The sequence below is a fragment of the Lontra canadensis genome, unplaced genomic scaffold, assembly GCF_010015895.1.
Source record: "Lontra canadensis isolate GAN:19392208 unplaced genomic scaffold, GSC_riverotter_1.0 scaffold174, whole genome shotgun sequence".
NCBI lineage: Eukaryota > Metazoa > Chordata > Mammalia > Carnivora > Mustelidae > Lontra > Lontra canadensis.
In genome coordinates, this window is record NW_022631168.1 from 758,602 (window position 1) to 773,179 (window position 14,578).

At 55.0% G+C, this 14,578-nt stretch overlaps 1 protein-coding gene across 1 annotated transcript; it reads left to right on the top strand.

Annotated features, from left to right (window-relative positions):
• The first annotated feature begins 1,964 nt into the window (after window positions 1-1,964).
• On the top strand, window positions 1,965-14,509 carry LOC116860307 (long-wave-sensitive opsin 1). Its single transcript, XM_032846314.1, has 6 exons — window positions 1,965-2,076; window positions 6,252-6,548; window positions 8,944-9,112; window positions 10,314-10,479; window positions 11,454-11,693; window positions 14,099-14,509. Exons 1-6 carry the CDS (start codon window positions 1,965-1,967, stop codon window positions 14,207-14,209), a joined length of 1,095 nt encoding a protein of 364 aa, XP_032702205.1. The 3' UTR covers window positions 14,210-14,509.
• The last annotated feature ends 69 nt before the right edge of the window (window positions 14,510-14,578 follow it).

Genomic DNA, 14,578 nt, shown 5'->3' on the forward strand with positions numbered 1-14,578 from the left:
CAAGCTACGCTATGAGGCCCGCGCCTCACAAGGCGCCTTGAACCTGCTGTGCTCATGCTAGCTGCCCCTGCTTCGCATTCTCTTGGGTCGTTCCTGGAAGTACCGCTGGGCCATATGAGGAGTCGCCAGACTGCTTTCCACTGGGGCTGCGGCTTCACAGTCAAATTTTAGAATATTTCCATCACCCCCCCCAAAAAACCCCTGTTCCCACGAGCAGTCACTCCCCGCTGTCCACCCCCACCCCCGCCTCCGACAACCACTCATCTGTTTTCTGTCTCTGCGGACTTGCCTCTTCTGGACATTTCCTTTCCGTGGAAGCATCCACTATGGGGGCTTCCGGGTCCTACTCCGCAGGCCGGCTCCTGGCGCCGCGGCCGGAACTCTGTCCCTGGCTATGGTGCACAGCGCCCTGCTGCACGGCCAGGCCGCGCTCTCTTCATTCATTCATTTTTCTCCTGTTTCTACATTTTGGCTTCCGGTGAGCAGTGTGCTCTGAGTGTCCCCATACACGTCCGGGACATATATCTTCACTTCTCTTCAGCAGATTTCTAGGAGTGTAAGTGCTGGGGACACGTTCCCTGGGCTTTCCAGCTACCCCTGGGCAGTGAGCCCAGCTTTCCAGGCTGCCAGTGGGGCCTGGCAAGACTGTGGTCAGGACTCCTTCCTTCGATGCCACACGGAGTTCCTAGCCTGGCCCCAGGCATGCGGCAGACGCTGACCCATGCTAGGAGCCATTCTCACTCTGGGTGGCCACCCTGGGGCCCCACGGAGCTCCAGCCCCCAGGCAGGCAGCCAAGGCTTTCCCTCCACCACCTGCAGCAGCGGCCATGTCACCAGGAGCCGTAGCCTGGGGTGCTGCTGAGTCATGGCACTGAGAGTGTGGAGGTGATGTCATGTGCCCAGGTCTTGGCTTTCCTGAGTTTCAGGCCAACCCAAAAGAGGTGATGGAGGCAGCTGAATTTCAGGACTGTGTAGAGAGGAGCCGGCAGGACCCATGAGAGAAGATGTGCTCCCCTGTAGACGGGGACAAGGGCTGCAGACATGGGCAATCAGCATGTCACTGGAGCGTGGCCAGGCCCAAGGCCTGCAGCCAGACTACAGTGGGCGAAGAGGACCCCGGAGGCGGCCCGTCGGAACACTCTGTTGACAGGTTTGCTTTGAAGGAGGTGTGGTCGGAAGTGGTCCAAGGAAAGGTTATGAACTCAGGGGACAGAGACTTGAGCAGGTGGAATGTGAATGCATGTGGGCACCTTCGGGGGCTCTGGAAAGGCTGCTGGGAGGGCTCCCCCATGAGCCCCATGCCACCCCACGAGCCCTCTGCTGACGTAGCTCATGGGGAGCGTGGGGAGCAAGGGGGAGCAGGCAGTGGAAAGCAAGATGCGCAGTGCAGCCTCTCCCCACCTCATGCCAGTCCCCCTTCCTCGGGGAGGACCCCCGCTAGCACAGCTTGCATCCAATTGAGTCCGCGAGATGGCGTGACCCTCAGGGGGCCCCCCTTCCAGGCCTCAGCACTGCACCTCCCAGGGCTCTGTGGCAAACCAGGCAGGGAAGGCAGGTCTAGGCTCTGGGCTGCTTCACTACCCCACGCCACAATCCGGAGGTCTTGAAGCTTGAGTCCAGCTGACCTAAGAGCGAGTGCCAGACGGTGGGGAGGAAAGGGAGTGTGAACACGGGTGAGGGCCCATGGCAGCTCCCAAGCCACCTGCGCAAGCTGGGGGCTCCAAGTTGGGTTCCCAGAAAATCCTTCTGAGCTGCCCTTGCAGGCTCATCTTAGGAGCCAGGAGGCAAGGGGTGGGGGAGGAGGAGGTCTAAGTCCCAGGCCCAATTAAGAGATCAGGTGGGGAAGGGTTTGGGAGCTTTTAAGGTGAGGAAGCCTGGGCTGATCCCACGGGCCGGTATAAAGCGCCATGACCCCCAGGCAGCGCCAGGGCTGGCAGGCACTGAGGACAGGGCTTTCTGGAGCCATGACCCAGCGGTGGGGCCCCCAAAGGCTTGCAGGTGGACACCCGCAGCCCAGCTACGAGGACAGCACCCAGGCGAGCATCTTCACCTACACCAACAGCAATGCCACCAGAGGTGAGCGAGCAGGTGCTGTGAAGGCTGGGTCACACTGGCTGGAGCAGCCTTCCAGGGACACTGGGCCTTAGTGGCCACACAGGGGGCCGCTGGCCACCCAGCCCCGTTGCGAGACTTCTCTTCTGCGCATCGTCCTCAGCTGAGATGGTCTTCTCGCTTAATCTTTATGATGACGTGAAATGGGGGGGCATTCTGATTATAAAAGGACACCACAATATGGAACTGGCATTTTCAAACCACACAGACTTCCCAGACGTTTTGAGAATCCCTGTCCCAGGGGTTCTCACATCACTACCTATTTCGTTGCGGTCCCAAGCTGCTAACGAGCGGTCATTACATTCAGTTCTGGTGCATCTATCTGGATGCACTGCCCTGAGCTTCCTGGGGAAGAAGCCCGGTCTGCCTCATTTTTGCATCTCCTGAAGCCAAAAGGAGGCAAACAGTGGGAGTGGGAGGCTGGGCAGCTGACCCAGAGGAGGGTGAGTGACTTCTCCAAGCTTAGGGTTGGAAGGGACAGCGGTAGTCATCTTCTCCAACCGTGCTCCCAGCGCCCGCAGCCTTTGGCTGCACCTTCTTGGGGACGAGGCTCGCGTGGCTCCCAGGGCGGCTCTTCCTCTGCAGGGGCGGCGTGAGTTATGCCCTGGGAGTGGGCCAGTCCAAAAGCTCTGCATGCAAGCCCTGGAAAGAGCTGAGGACACCGGTGACCCCTAGCCCCTGGCCCCACTTCCCCAGTCGCTCCTCCAAACCAAAGACCATCTGTTCCTTCGGGAATGTCTCACATGCCATGGTGTCCAGAAGCCACACCAGCTCCTTGACAGCCAGGGTTCCTGGGCCGAACTAACTGAGACCCCCGAAGTTTGCACTGACCCGATTGTCCACATCCCGTCATGTCCTCGGTGGAGATGCAACAGTGCTCTCCCCGGAGGACCCTAGGGCTTCACTGAGGCCTGAGGTTCCGTTTTGTCCAATCCCCAAACTCAAGTACAGACTGAAGCGGAGGCCAGTGTGTAACGCCCCTCACCCCGATTTCCGGAAGCAGGTCTGAGATATCACACCCTTTCCTCTGCAAATCTTCAGGGAAAAGGACTCTTTAGAAACGTAACCGCAGCGCCATTGTCACACCCAGAAGGTAACGTTGCCTTGGTATCATCCAATCTCCTAGTCGGTATTGAAAGAAAAGTCACACATTTTGTTCTCCCTCTGCTTGAGCCACGCTCAGATTGACTGCTCTCTTCTCATCCTCTTTGAATTTCGAGGCTCCCCCTCTACCTCCTTGTAACTGATTTGTTGAAGGAAAGGGGTCGCTCGTCCCTGGGCTCGTCCACTTCAGACTTCGCCGGCGGTTTCCCACGGGTGGCTTCCCCCCACCTCGTTTGTCATTACGTTTGTGCAAACTAGTAGTTGCTCAGAAGATCTGCTTGGAGGCCAGTTGGATCCGCTGGGTGTTTTGGCAACAGCTCTCCATTAGGATGGCGTCCCTTTTCCTGGGGTGTTGGCAGCTGCTCTCATTCTGGTTCCTTTACCCCACGTGCATCCATAGCTAGAGTACTTTGACAGAGGGAAGAATGCCCTCATCGACTCTTGGGCTCCCCAGGGGCACAGTGTGTATAGGAATGTCGAGAGAAATGCCCCTTCTTTCTTTTTATTGCTCCGATTCCAAAGTGATGACTTGGTTTCCCAGCGGAGAAACCTCTGTGTCTCCTTTCCTCCCACTAGGAATCCTATTCTCAAGGGCTTTGCCTGGGAGAATTAGAATATCATTTAATTACTCATTTGCTTGATCTCAAAGACACTCACAACGGTTTCAGAATAAGGACACCAACACTACCATCAACAATGTGATTACCCAAAACTTAGCTGTTGGACAGGTCTTTTTATCTAGTGTCTTTCCAAGTCCTTTAGAATAATCTAATGTTCCAGTTCCAGTTCAAGTCCTTTAGAATAATCCCTTCCTATGTGATTATGCCTCTGAGTGGATATGCATTTAGTTTCGTTTGTTTTATTGTGGATTTTCTGGGATTACTTTTTTTAAATTAAACGTTGTTTTTATTTTTATTTTTTAAGGATTTTATTTATTTATTTGACACACACACACAGAGAGATCACAAGTAGGCAGAGAGGCAGGCAGAGAGAGAGGGGGAAGCAGGCTCCCTGCTGAGCAGAGAACCCGATGCGGGTCTCGATCCCAGGACCCTGGGATCATGATCTGAGCCGAAGGCAGAGGCTTTAATCCACTGAGCCACCCGGGCACCTTAAAATTTAATGTTGTTTTTAAATTATGTAATAAAATACTTACAAGATTCCACATTGAAATCTAGAGAACAAGGTCTATTCAAGGAAATCTTGCTTCCTTGTCTGCCCTCACACCTAATTCCCTCCCCGCAGAATTTTCTTTAGAACCTGTTCTCCTGGGACGCCTGGGTGGCTCAGTTGGTTGAGCAGCTGCCTTCGGCTCAGGTCATGATCCCGGCGTCCTGGGATCGAGTCCCGCATCGGGCTCCTTGCTCGGCAGGGAGCCTGCTTCTCCCTCTGCCTCTGCCTGCCATTCTGTCTGCCTGTGCTCGCTCGCTCTCCCTCTCTCTCTGACAAATAAAATCTTAAAAAAAAAAAATATTTAGAACCTGTTCTCCTGTGAGTTCACTGTGATACCCATTTCTGTACGAAATTCGTCCTGTAGATGACCCTCCTCTGTGACTTCCCACCTTCAGAGCCCTCCTCTCCCCTCCCCCACTGCACACTGCCTTGTCCCCTCTTGTCCCTGCCCTGCCCAATTTGGACTCCATGGGCTGTCTGGGAAGGATGCTCTGGCGGCCTCATTTTGAAATTATCCCCAAGCCAGAGTGTTCCAAACACCTCTCAGTTCCAGCTGCTGTTCTCAAACTGACCCGCTGTAGTTTCCGGGGACAGTCTGTTGGCAATTTGGGGGGGATGTTCTCCGTTCCCCAGTCTATCAGCAACCCCATTGTTTCCCTCTGCTTCCTTCTGCACAGAGACTGGTACCACGCAGGCCTTCGGTACTCAGGGGTCTGGTCCCAGGGAGCCGTGGTTGTCGTGGGGTCCACTTGTGCTGGCGCGGGGAGCGAGATCTACCCCATTGCTCGTAGCCAGGGGTCCCAAGAAAGCCTTACTTTTTTTTTTTAACTAACATATAATGGATTGCTTGTTTCAGGGGTGCAGGTCTGGGATTCAACAGTCTTACACAATACACGGTGCTAAAACTGGTTTGAGTTGGGCTTTTGAAACACACCACGGAGGCGTCCTTGTAAACCTGGGACTCCCCGTGGATGCTTTCCCAGGCGCTGCACAGCCTTGTTGGATGGTGGTGGGCACTGGCTTATAACCCGTTCCCCTATTCTGCCAAAAATGATGGTGGTGAAAAAGGTCCTTCCGAAACAGAGAGGTGCAGAACTACTGTGTTGTAGTAAAGGGGCGTTAGCCCTCCTTTTCCATCGGTGTGCATTTCCTAGGGCCGCCATGACCAAGCCCCCCACACCGAGTGGCTCAAACGAGCAAAATCCCTTCCCTCACAGACCAGGGGGCCGGAAGTCCAAGATCCAGGTGTGGGCAAGCGTGGCTCCTCCTGGCGGCTCTGAGGGACCGTCGGCTCCGGGCCTCTCCTCTAGTTTCTGGTGGTCACTGGCCATTGGTGGCATTCCTGGGCTTGGGGAAGCCTCACGTCGAGCTCTGTCCCCCTCCTCACGTGGCCTTCCCCCGCGTGCCCATCTCTGCATCCAAATGACCCCCTTTTAGAGGGACCCGGTCCTGTTGGCTCAGGGCCCCACCCTAACGACCTCATATAACTCGATCGCCTCTGGGTAGACCCTGTGTCCAGATAAGGTTACACTCGCACGTGCTGGCGGTCAGGACTCCGACATGTCTTTTTGGGGGGGATACAATCCGACTCATAACTCATTCATTCATTCTCCGAACACCGATTGTGTGCTGGACCTGCGTGTGAGATGGACAACGGGACGCACGCGTGGGTAGCTCCGATACCGGCTAGAAGGTCACAGAGGAGCTCGGAGACGGTGGTCCCAAGGGGCCAAGCTGCCTCTCAGCTTCCGGAGGACAAGCGTCGCTCTGCCGAGGCAGGGAGGGCCGGGGAGGGCATAGTTGTGCAGCTGGTAATGCCGGTCCCCAGCTCCTGTCCCCACTCTTCGCTTCCTGCCTTGCAGGCCCCTTCGAAGGCCCCAATTATCACATCGCTCCCAGGTGGGTGTACCACCTCACCAGCACCTGGATGATCTTCGTGGTCTTTGCATCTGTTTTCACGAACGGGCTTGTGCTGGCAGCCACCATGAGGTTCAAGAAGTTGCGTCACCCCCTGAACTGGATCCTGGTGAACTTGGCAGTCGCTGACCTAGCAGAGACCATCATTGCCAGCACCATCAGTGTCGTGAACCAGGTCTATGGCTACTTCGTGCTGGGCCACCCTCTGTGTGTCCTGGAGGGCTACACTGTCTCCTTGTGTGGTAAGCCAGGCTCAGGGCAGACGCAGCCCACCATGTGTAAAGGACACACTCATGCAGCAATCCCCGAGGTGTGCCCAGGGTACATATTTGAAGGGAGACGGACCTGCAGGGCGAACAAAGCTGGAATCATTATGGGGTGGGGCGGTTGCCATCCAGCAAGCAGGCATCCCGAGTGCCTACCCTGAGATGGGCCTGTTTGTGCAGCTGGCATGGGAGGAGACAGCTACAGCACCAGACAATCCCAGAATCATGTGGGAGGGAAGGGCTCTGGTCACGGCAAACAGAACTTGTGCTCAGGTCAGGGACATGTGCCCTTTAGCTCATCTGTGCCAGCTTTCTCCAGGGAAGGAAGCACGTCCCATTCGAGCTCTTGGAATATTGAAACTAGATCCCAGATCCCCTTCCCCACCCCCATCACTAACACCTCTGTGGGCCTTGGATCTGTCCGGGTCGACATCCGCAAAGAAGAGGCCACGTGCTGGGCGCAAGAGTATAGGGACCCCGCCCTGAGGTCGTTCCAAGTCCTGGCAAGAGGGGTCCCTATCCCAGATGTGACCACATGGCACCATCAGTTCTCTCAGAGGAGCTGGAGGAGACAATGGAGGACCTGAATCTTAAGTCAGACAGACAAGCAGGGAGCTGGGACGAGACAGTCGAGGAAGGAGAGCCGGGGGCCGCCGGCACTTGACAGAAGGAGGGGTGCGGAGGCTAGAGCGGGAGCTGGACCTGCACACGTGGGGTTCCAGGTGGGAGGGGCTGCCATAAGGCCAGGTTTCTTTCTCTGGGGCCTACAAGGAACAGGAGGACAGGCAGGCCCGCTGAGGCTGAGATCCCCTCCGGGAGCTCTTGGGCCAGGCCCCCATGAAAGAACAGAGGCCTGAGGGTTGCAGCTCGGTGCTCATCCAAGAAAACAGAGAGCCTAAGGGCCACGGGGCTTGGCACATGGCGCAGCCTGTGTCTCCAGGCCCCTTGCTGTCACACCAGCTCTTCTGAGAAGCTTCCCAGAACCATCTGGTCATCATTCCTGGGTCCTTGGTTCCCACATCCACCTTAGGTTTGCCTAATTGCTACGTAAACTGATCTCCAGTTCGCATTCTGAGGAGGTGGAGATTAGAAGAGAAAACAAAGACACAAGGACGGCAAGGGCCTGGGGAAGGAGGGGGGTCCCTGGCCCCAGATTCGAATTCTTCACGTAGTGAATGCCACTGGATTAGGTTACCACACCGCACCTCCATTGTCCCATCTGTAAAATGGGGGCAGGACTTGGGGGCGAGGTGAAGCTCACTGTGCAGGGGCACACGCTGTCCCCCCCATATCTAACTGCCTCTCATTACGGATGACGGCCCAGCACTCTCCCAAAGCTACAGACGGGGCTGCCCAGGGAAGGTGAAGCAGAAAAAATCCATCCCCAGTTCCAAGTGCTCAGTGCACCTTTATCTCCACTTGGATCAGTCTCTGGTTCTGTCAGGAGTCCCCACTCACTTCTGTCTCTGACTGAGGTCTGTTTTCGAGTCACAGAGGTGCCAAGGAGCCTGGGGACCCCTCCTTGGGAGAATGTTTACCAACGTGCAAGACAAGATGCATAAGATTACAAAGGAATCCAGTGATACTGAAATATAATAATCAAAGTATTAAATATTGATTAGTGACATAGTCCTTCATTAAAATTATTAGCAAACGTATTATTTAGAAGTATGAATGATACCGCTCTTTATTAAAGTACCAGATAACTGGATCTGGCCGGACAGCCCCTGAAACTGCCAAGTGCAAAGGAATGTAGTGATATTGGGAAATGTCTGCCGCCTCTGGAAAGTGACCAAGTCCCAGGCATTGCTGATGCCGCTGTGCTAATAACGGAAGGAAATGCCCAGTGTCCACTAGAGGTTACCGCGAACAACGCTGTCTTTTTTCCTGCCCCAGTTCATGGAGCCCTGAATGCTGCCCACAGACCTCCAGCGTAAAAGCAGGACAGGAAGACACCATCTCCACCTGCCAGGTGGTGGGCAGTGGTGGGAGATCTGGGAGCCTAAGCAAACGTGCAGAGTGGCAGAAGGGGCATAGGTCGCTGGACATGTCCTGTTTCCTTGCCCTCAGCTGGGACCATAGCACCTCAGTGCAGTCACGTGGGTGTGTGTGTGGCCATCGGGAGGGGCATCGGCGTCCGAAGAAGGGCTGGTGGCCAACGGGAAGAGAGCTAGGAAGCGGGGTGGCACTGGTCTGAGAGGAAAGAATGGGGAAAGGGGGTGTCAGAGGAATTGAGCAAGACACCCACTGCCCCCTGGACCCGAATACACTTTTGGGGAGAATTCAGTGTTGTAGGTAGGTGTCGGCTGGTCTGGATGGAAGGAGGGACTTTGGAGGCTCAAAGCCCTCATCTGCCTTCTGTCCACTGCAGGGATCACGGGTCTCTGGTCCCTGGCCATCATTTCCTGGGAGAGGTGGATGGTGGTCTGCAAGCCCTTTGGCAACGTGAGGTTTGATGCCAAACTAGCCATTGCAGGCATTGCCTTTTCCTGGATCTGGTCTGCTGTGTGGACAGCCCCACCCATCTTTGGCTGGAGCAGGTGAGCTCGCTGGGAAGGCAGCTCGTTCAGGGCACAGGGTGAAGGACGGTGGGGGAGGGGCAGACTCCTGCTTCCCTCTGGGACCTTGGGGCAAATTGCTTCCTGTTTCTGGGCCTCTGTGACCCCATGAGTAAAGTGAGGATGGACCCAGCTCTCCCTGGGACCCCTCTGAGGGTGCAGTGTCTACAAATGTATAAATCTGTCTGCCTGTGGTCTCAGAGGCTCTGGAAAGGTCTGTTTCCCCCAAGCGAGAAACGCTTGTGGGAGCACACAGAGAAAGGCAATGAGTTCGAGCCCTGGGAGGAGCTGTAAGTGAAAGCAGGGCCCCTTAAACCACTCTGCCCCAGGCCTCTTTCTCAAACATTCCGAGGGGCCTCCCTTTCAGAGGCTTGCTTGGGTTGTCTGTATAGCTGGGCCTGTAGGTCATTTGTGTCTTGGCCAGGCCGCTTCTTTGGGGACTCAGATGTTATGAGTACTTTACCACAATAAAAAAAAAAAAAAAAAAGAAGGGGTAGGGACGCCTGGGTGACTCAGTGGGTTAAATCCTCTGCCTTCAGCTCGGGTCATGATCCCAGGGTCCTGGGATCGAGCCCCACGTTGGGTTCTCTGCTCAGCAGGGAGCCTTCTTCCCCCTCTCTCTCTGCCTGCTTCTCTGCCTACTTGTGATCTCTGTCTGTCAAATAAGTAAATAAAATCGTAAAAAAAAAAAGAAGGGGCTATGAGACCTAGAACTGGACAAATGTTTATCAAAATCCTACCCACCGGTTTCCTTTGGGGGTGATGAAGGTGCTGGAGAACTAGATAGAGGTGGTGATTGCACAACCGAACACCACTGAACTGCTCGTTTCAAAAATGGTTAATTTATGTCATGTAAATTTCACCATAATTTTCGAAACCATACAATCCAGGGGCTCCTGCCTGGCTCAGTCCGTTGAGCAGCCGACTCTTGGTTTTGGCTCAGGTCGTGGTCTCAGGCTCCCGGGATGGAACCCCGTGTTCGCCCTGCTATGAGCAGGGAGCTGCTTTAAGGATTCCGTCTCCCTCTCCCTCTGCCCCTCCCCTTTCTCTAAAATAAATGGATGGAGCTCAAAAAAAAACAAAACCCAGCCGTCTTGCCACCCAGGTCGGTGTTGCGCCTGGCCTGAGGGGTTCCCAGGCCACCCTGCCTGCGTCAGGACAGGCTGCCAGCCCTTCTCTGCAGGTACTGGCCCCATGGCCTGAAGACGTCGTGTGGCCCAGACGTGTTCAGTGGCAGCTCGTACCCAGGGGTGCAGTCCTACATGATCGTCCTGATGATCACGTGCTGTATCATCCCGCTCAGTATCATCATACTCTGCTACCTCCAAGTGTGGCTGGCCATCCGCGCAGTAAGCCCCCAAACCCTCCAGGCTTCCCCGCACCCACCCCCCTGGCCTGGCAGGATCCTGAGGGCCAGAAAGCTTAGGGCTGGCACAGAGGATCACCCAGTCCTCTCTCCTGCCCCCAAACCACACAGGAACCCTGCAGTTCCGTGGGAGCAGCCCCTGCAGCCCGGGCTCCCTTATCCTTGCCCCTGCGAGATGGGAGGGGACAGCCCCCCTTCATGTGGGGCCCGATAAGGAAGCAGAGCTGCATTTCCTACCTGACCCAGGCTGGTTCCCCTCTGGGGGGGAAGCCGGCCTTTCCCAGGGAGTCCCGTGCAGCCAGCTGTATCCACAAGCAAAACGTGTATCCATAAGGTCTTTCTAGAGTGAAGGCCACAAGCTCCCTGCCTTCAGCCTGTGATGTGCCCCTGCCCCGCTTGCCCACCCTTCAGCCCCACTGGCAGTTGGGGATCAGAGGCAACCTAGCTGCCTCCTGCAGGAATCCAATCATGGCTTGAGCCACGTTAGCTCTGGGCTGTGTCCTTGCCCACCGCAGGCAGTGTCCAGCCTCTGGGTCTCCTCGCGCTCAGCCCGTCAGACCTGAGCGCTGGAGGGGACACACTGGTAAGGGACCGCGTGAGACTAAGAATGGCTTCCTTGGCTCCTTCCCGAACTCCTTTTGTGTGGCTTAGCCCAGCTAAGCCAAGAGCCTGGAAGGCCCTGGCTTGAAGCCCTCTTCTCCAGGGCCAGCTGTGTGCCACCTCCAAGCCTCCCTCAAGGCCGGCCCTGTCCGGCCTAAGCCAGGCTGCAGCCTCCCTCGGGTGAGAGCTGGCCGCTGACAGGCACAGGTGGGCCCATCGCCCTCTCTCCATCACTCTCCATCCGGGTGCTGACTTCTTGACTTACTGCCCAACAATAGCCATAGAGTCCCCTGGGGTAGGAGCCCAGAGGGACTCTTCCACTCCCCGGCTCCAGGCATGAATCTCTGTCTCCCCCAGGTGGCAAAGCAACAAAAAGAATCTGAGTCCACCCAGAAGGCGGAGAAGGAGGTGACGCGCATGGTGGTGGTCATGATCTTTGCGTACTGTGTCTGCTGGGGGCCCTACACATTCTTTGCATGCTTCGCCGCTGCCCATCCTGGCTACGCCTTCCACCCCCTGGTGGCTGCCCTGCCAGCCTACTTCGCCAAAAGTGCCACTATCTACAACCCCATAATCTATGTCTTTATGAACCGGCAGGTAAGTCACATCGTTGGCAGGACAAGCTAGAAATTGACTGCAGAAGAGCCCAGGGAGGGCCCCCACCTGGAATCATGTCTGGGGGACCCTGTTAATTACCTCTAGGACAACAACCAGGGAAAGCTCAGCTAAGACCCCGCTCTGGATTCTTCCAGGGTCTCAACCCAAGGGTGGGCACCACAGGGCATCCGGTATGCTGCTACCCTTCCCTTCCGTTGGCCTCAGGGCCATCCCGGAGCTCGAACACCCAGGGAATGCCTGAACACGTCTCCGTTTACCCTGCCTGTGCCCGTTTTGCCTTTATAAGCACAACTCTCCCCTTAATTGTCATCTATCTGTCCATCTTTAAACCCTTCAAGAGGCCCTGCTTGGCTGCACTGACATGTGGCTTCGGTGACTTTATGGGTTAGTTCAGGGGAACATGCTGTGCCTGCCCAAGGCCTCGGCACACGGTGGCCATCAGGGGCTGGCACGTGGAGCCTCAGCTGTGAACCGCCCAGGACCCCTAGACCTCACAGCAGGTTACAGGGGACCACTGAGGCTCCACACCTTCTGAGTATGATTTGCCCCATTCTTCCTCAAATCCATCAGATCTACTTCATTAAGGCACAGCTGTGGGCGTGTGACTTGATGGTGACCAGAAAGGTCCATGGGCCAGAAATACCACCCTCGAGGGGGCCTTGCATTACACCAGACCCAACTCCCGTTCCTCCCAACCAGCTCTTCTCTGTTCCTCCATTTCATGGTTGGTCCATGGCTCCATGCCCTCTGGCCCGGCCCTGACTTCCTGTAGAGTTCATTGAGCACACACTCTTTGGGTCATGTTCAAGTATTAAGTAGGACCAGTGCTGGAGTTGATTCCCCAGGACTCCATTGCTGGCCCCTCAATACCTCGAGTGTAGCTGTAGCCCTGACTGCTGTTTCCTGGCTTTCCTGAGGGTCTCTTGTTAAGTCTGGCTTTTGTTTATGAAAGCCTAGGCCATCTTGACTTGTACTATGTTTACTTGAGTCTTTCCATCCTCCGCTTCCAGAACTCCCTCTCCTAGGCAAGATTTCTGCACTTCTGGACCCCACCAGGCTTTCAAACTTTGCTTTCACCCTTTCCACATTGTCATCTCTTCCTGCTGCATTCAGAGAGAGGTTTCTGTAATGGTGCTCCATGAGGACGGAGAACGTTACTCTTTTTCTCCACTGCTGATCCCCCCTGGAACACAGTCTGGCACAGAGTGGGTACTCAGGAGGTGGATGTCGAATGAATTCCTCAGCTAAATGACTTCCGCTATTTGGCCCATTTCTTGTGTTATTGATTTCAGTAACTGTGTGTTTTCTTTGTGAGAGTTTTGATGTTGGAGGGAGCTGGAGGTAGTCAAGAATAAGCCTGGAATGTACAGGAGATGCCTCTGATCTGCATTCTCAAGGCACTGTGGTTAGCTCAGTGATGACATGAGACTTAATCTGAGAAATGAATACATTCCAGATCTCTTTAGGGCCAAGCAGCAAAGATGGCGGCCCTCCTGATGCTGGAAGATTCTCCTGGTTAAAGACATGAGATAGCAGCTAGACTGTTATCAGCCCAGTTCTGTGTGTCCTCAAAGCTGATGGAATGGAAATGAGATGACAATCGCATGCCTTTTCACTGAAATGCCTCCGAGTCTCTTCCCAAACATTCTGGAGACAGGCCATTCTATGCACGGGCCCCTGAGCTGGCATCATCTTTGGTTTCTGTACCAGCTTCCTGAGTGCCACAGACTGGGGGGCTTAAACCAGCAGAACTCTTTTCTCACCCAGTTCTGAAGGCCGGAAGTCTGAGGTCAAGCTGTGGGCAAGGTTGGTTCCTTTTGAGGGCTCTGAGGGTGACCCTGGCTTCTGGCGGTGGCCAGTAACACTTGGTGCTCCTTGGCCATAGACAAGCCACCCCGATCTCTGCCTTCACCTCCACGTGACCTTCTCTCCGAGTCCGTGTCTAAATTCACTTCTTCTAATGACGCTAGTCATTGGATTAGGGCCCACTCTACTCTAGCATGACCTCATGGTAGTGTACATCTTAATCACATCTACAAGGATTCTATTTCCAAATAAGGTCATGTTCACAGGCTCTGGTTAGGACTCGAACATAGCTCTGGGACATGGGGAGCAGAGTCACAATCTGACCCACGACAGTCACCATCATACTCTAAATTAAACGACTCAGATGAACGAACAGGCAGGAGTAGACCATCGCCACGTGTAAGTGACAGCCTCGGGCTCCTCTACTCTCCATACAGGGTTCTGAATAGTGGAAGAGAGGGTGTTCAGTCATCCAGGCGACGTTTATTGAATACCTTCCTCAGAATTCCCCAAGAATGACTTTTAGCAGAGTACATGGCCCTTTCTACTCTGTTGAGTAACACTTTTTGTCCTGCCAGTTTCGAAACTGCATCTTGCAGCTTTTTGGGAAGAAGGTGGACGATAGCTCTGAACTCTCCAGCGCCTCCAAGACAGAGGCCTCGTCTGTGTCTTCAGTGTCACCTGCATGAGTGTCTCCCAGCCATGACAACAACAAGGTCTGCTCCCACCAGGAAACATAACCCCTGCCCCCACACCAGCACTTTCGCTGCCACCCCCTCCCCCACCCCTTCTTCTCTATCCCTGTGAAAGGAACGTAGTTTCTCTTTGCCAAAAGCAACAAAGTCGTAGAGGCCACCACTGCAGCCTGGGGACACCCGAGCCTCTGAGGGTCTGGTCACTGGGTCACAAGAGGGCATGAGGGGGACAGAACTGCAGATCCACAGTTCCCAGATCAGCCTCAGACACTTTAATATTTTCCAAGACTTGTGTCTGCAGATGGTATCGAAGGGTCATGAGGAAGAGAAGGGCAAGGCGGGCTGGTGGTGATGGAATCAGAA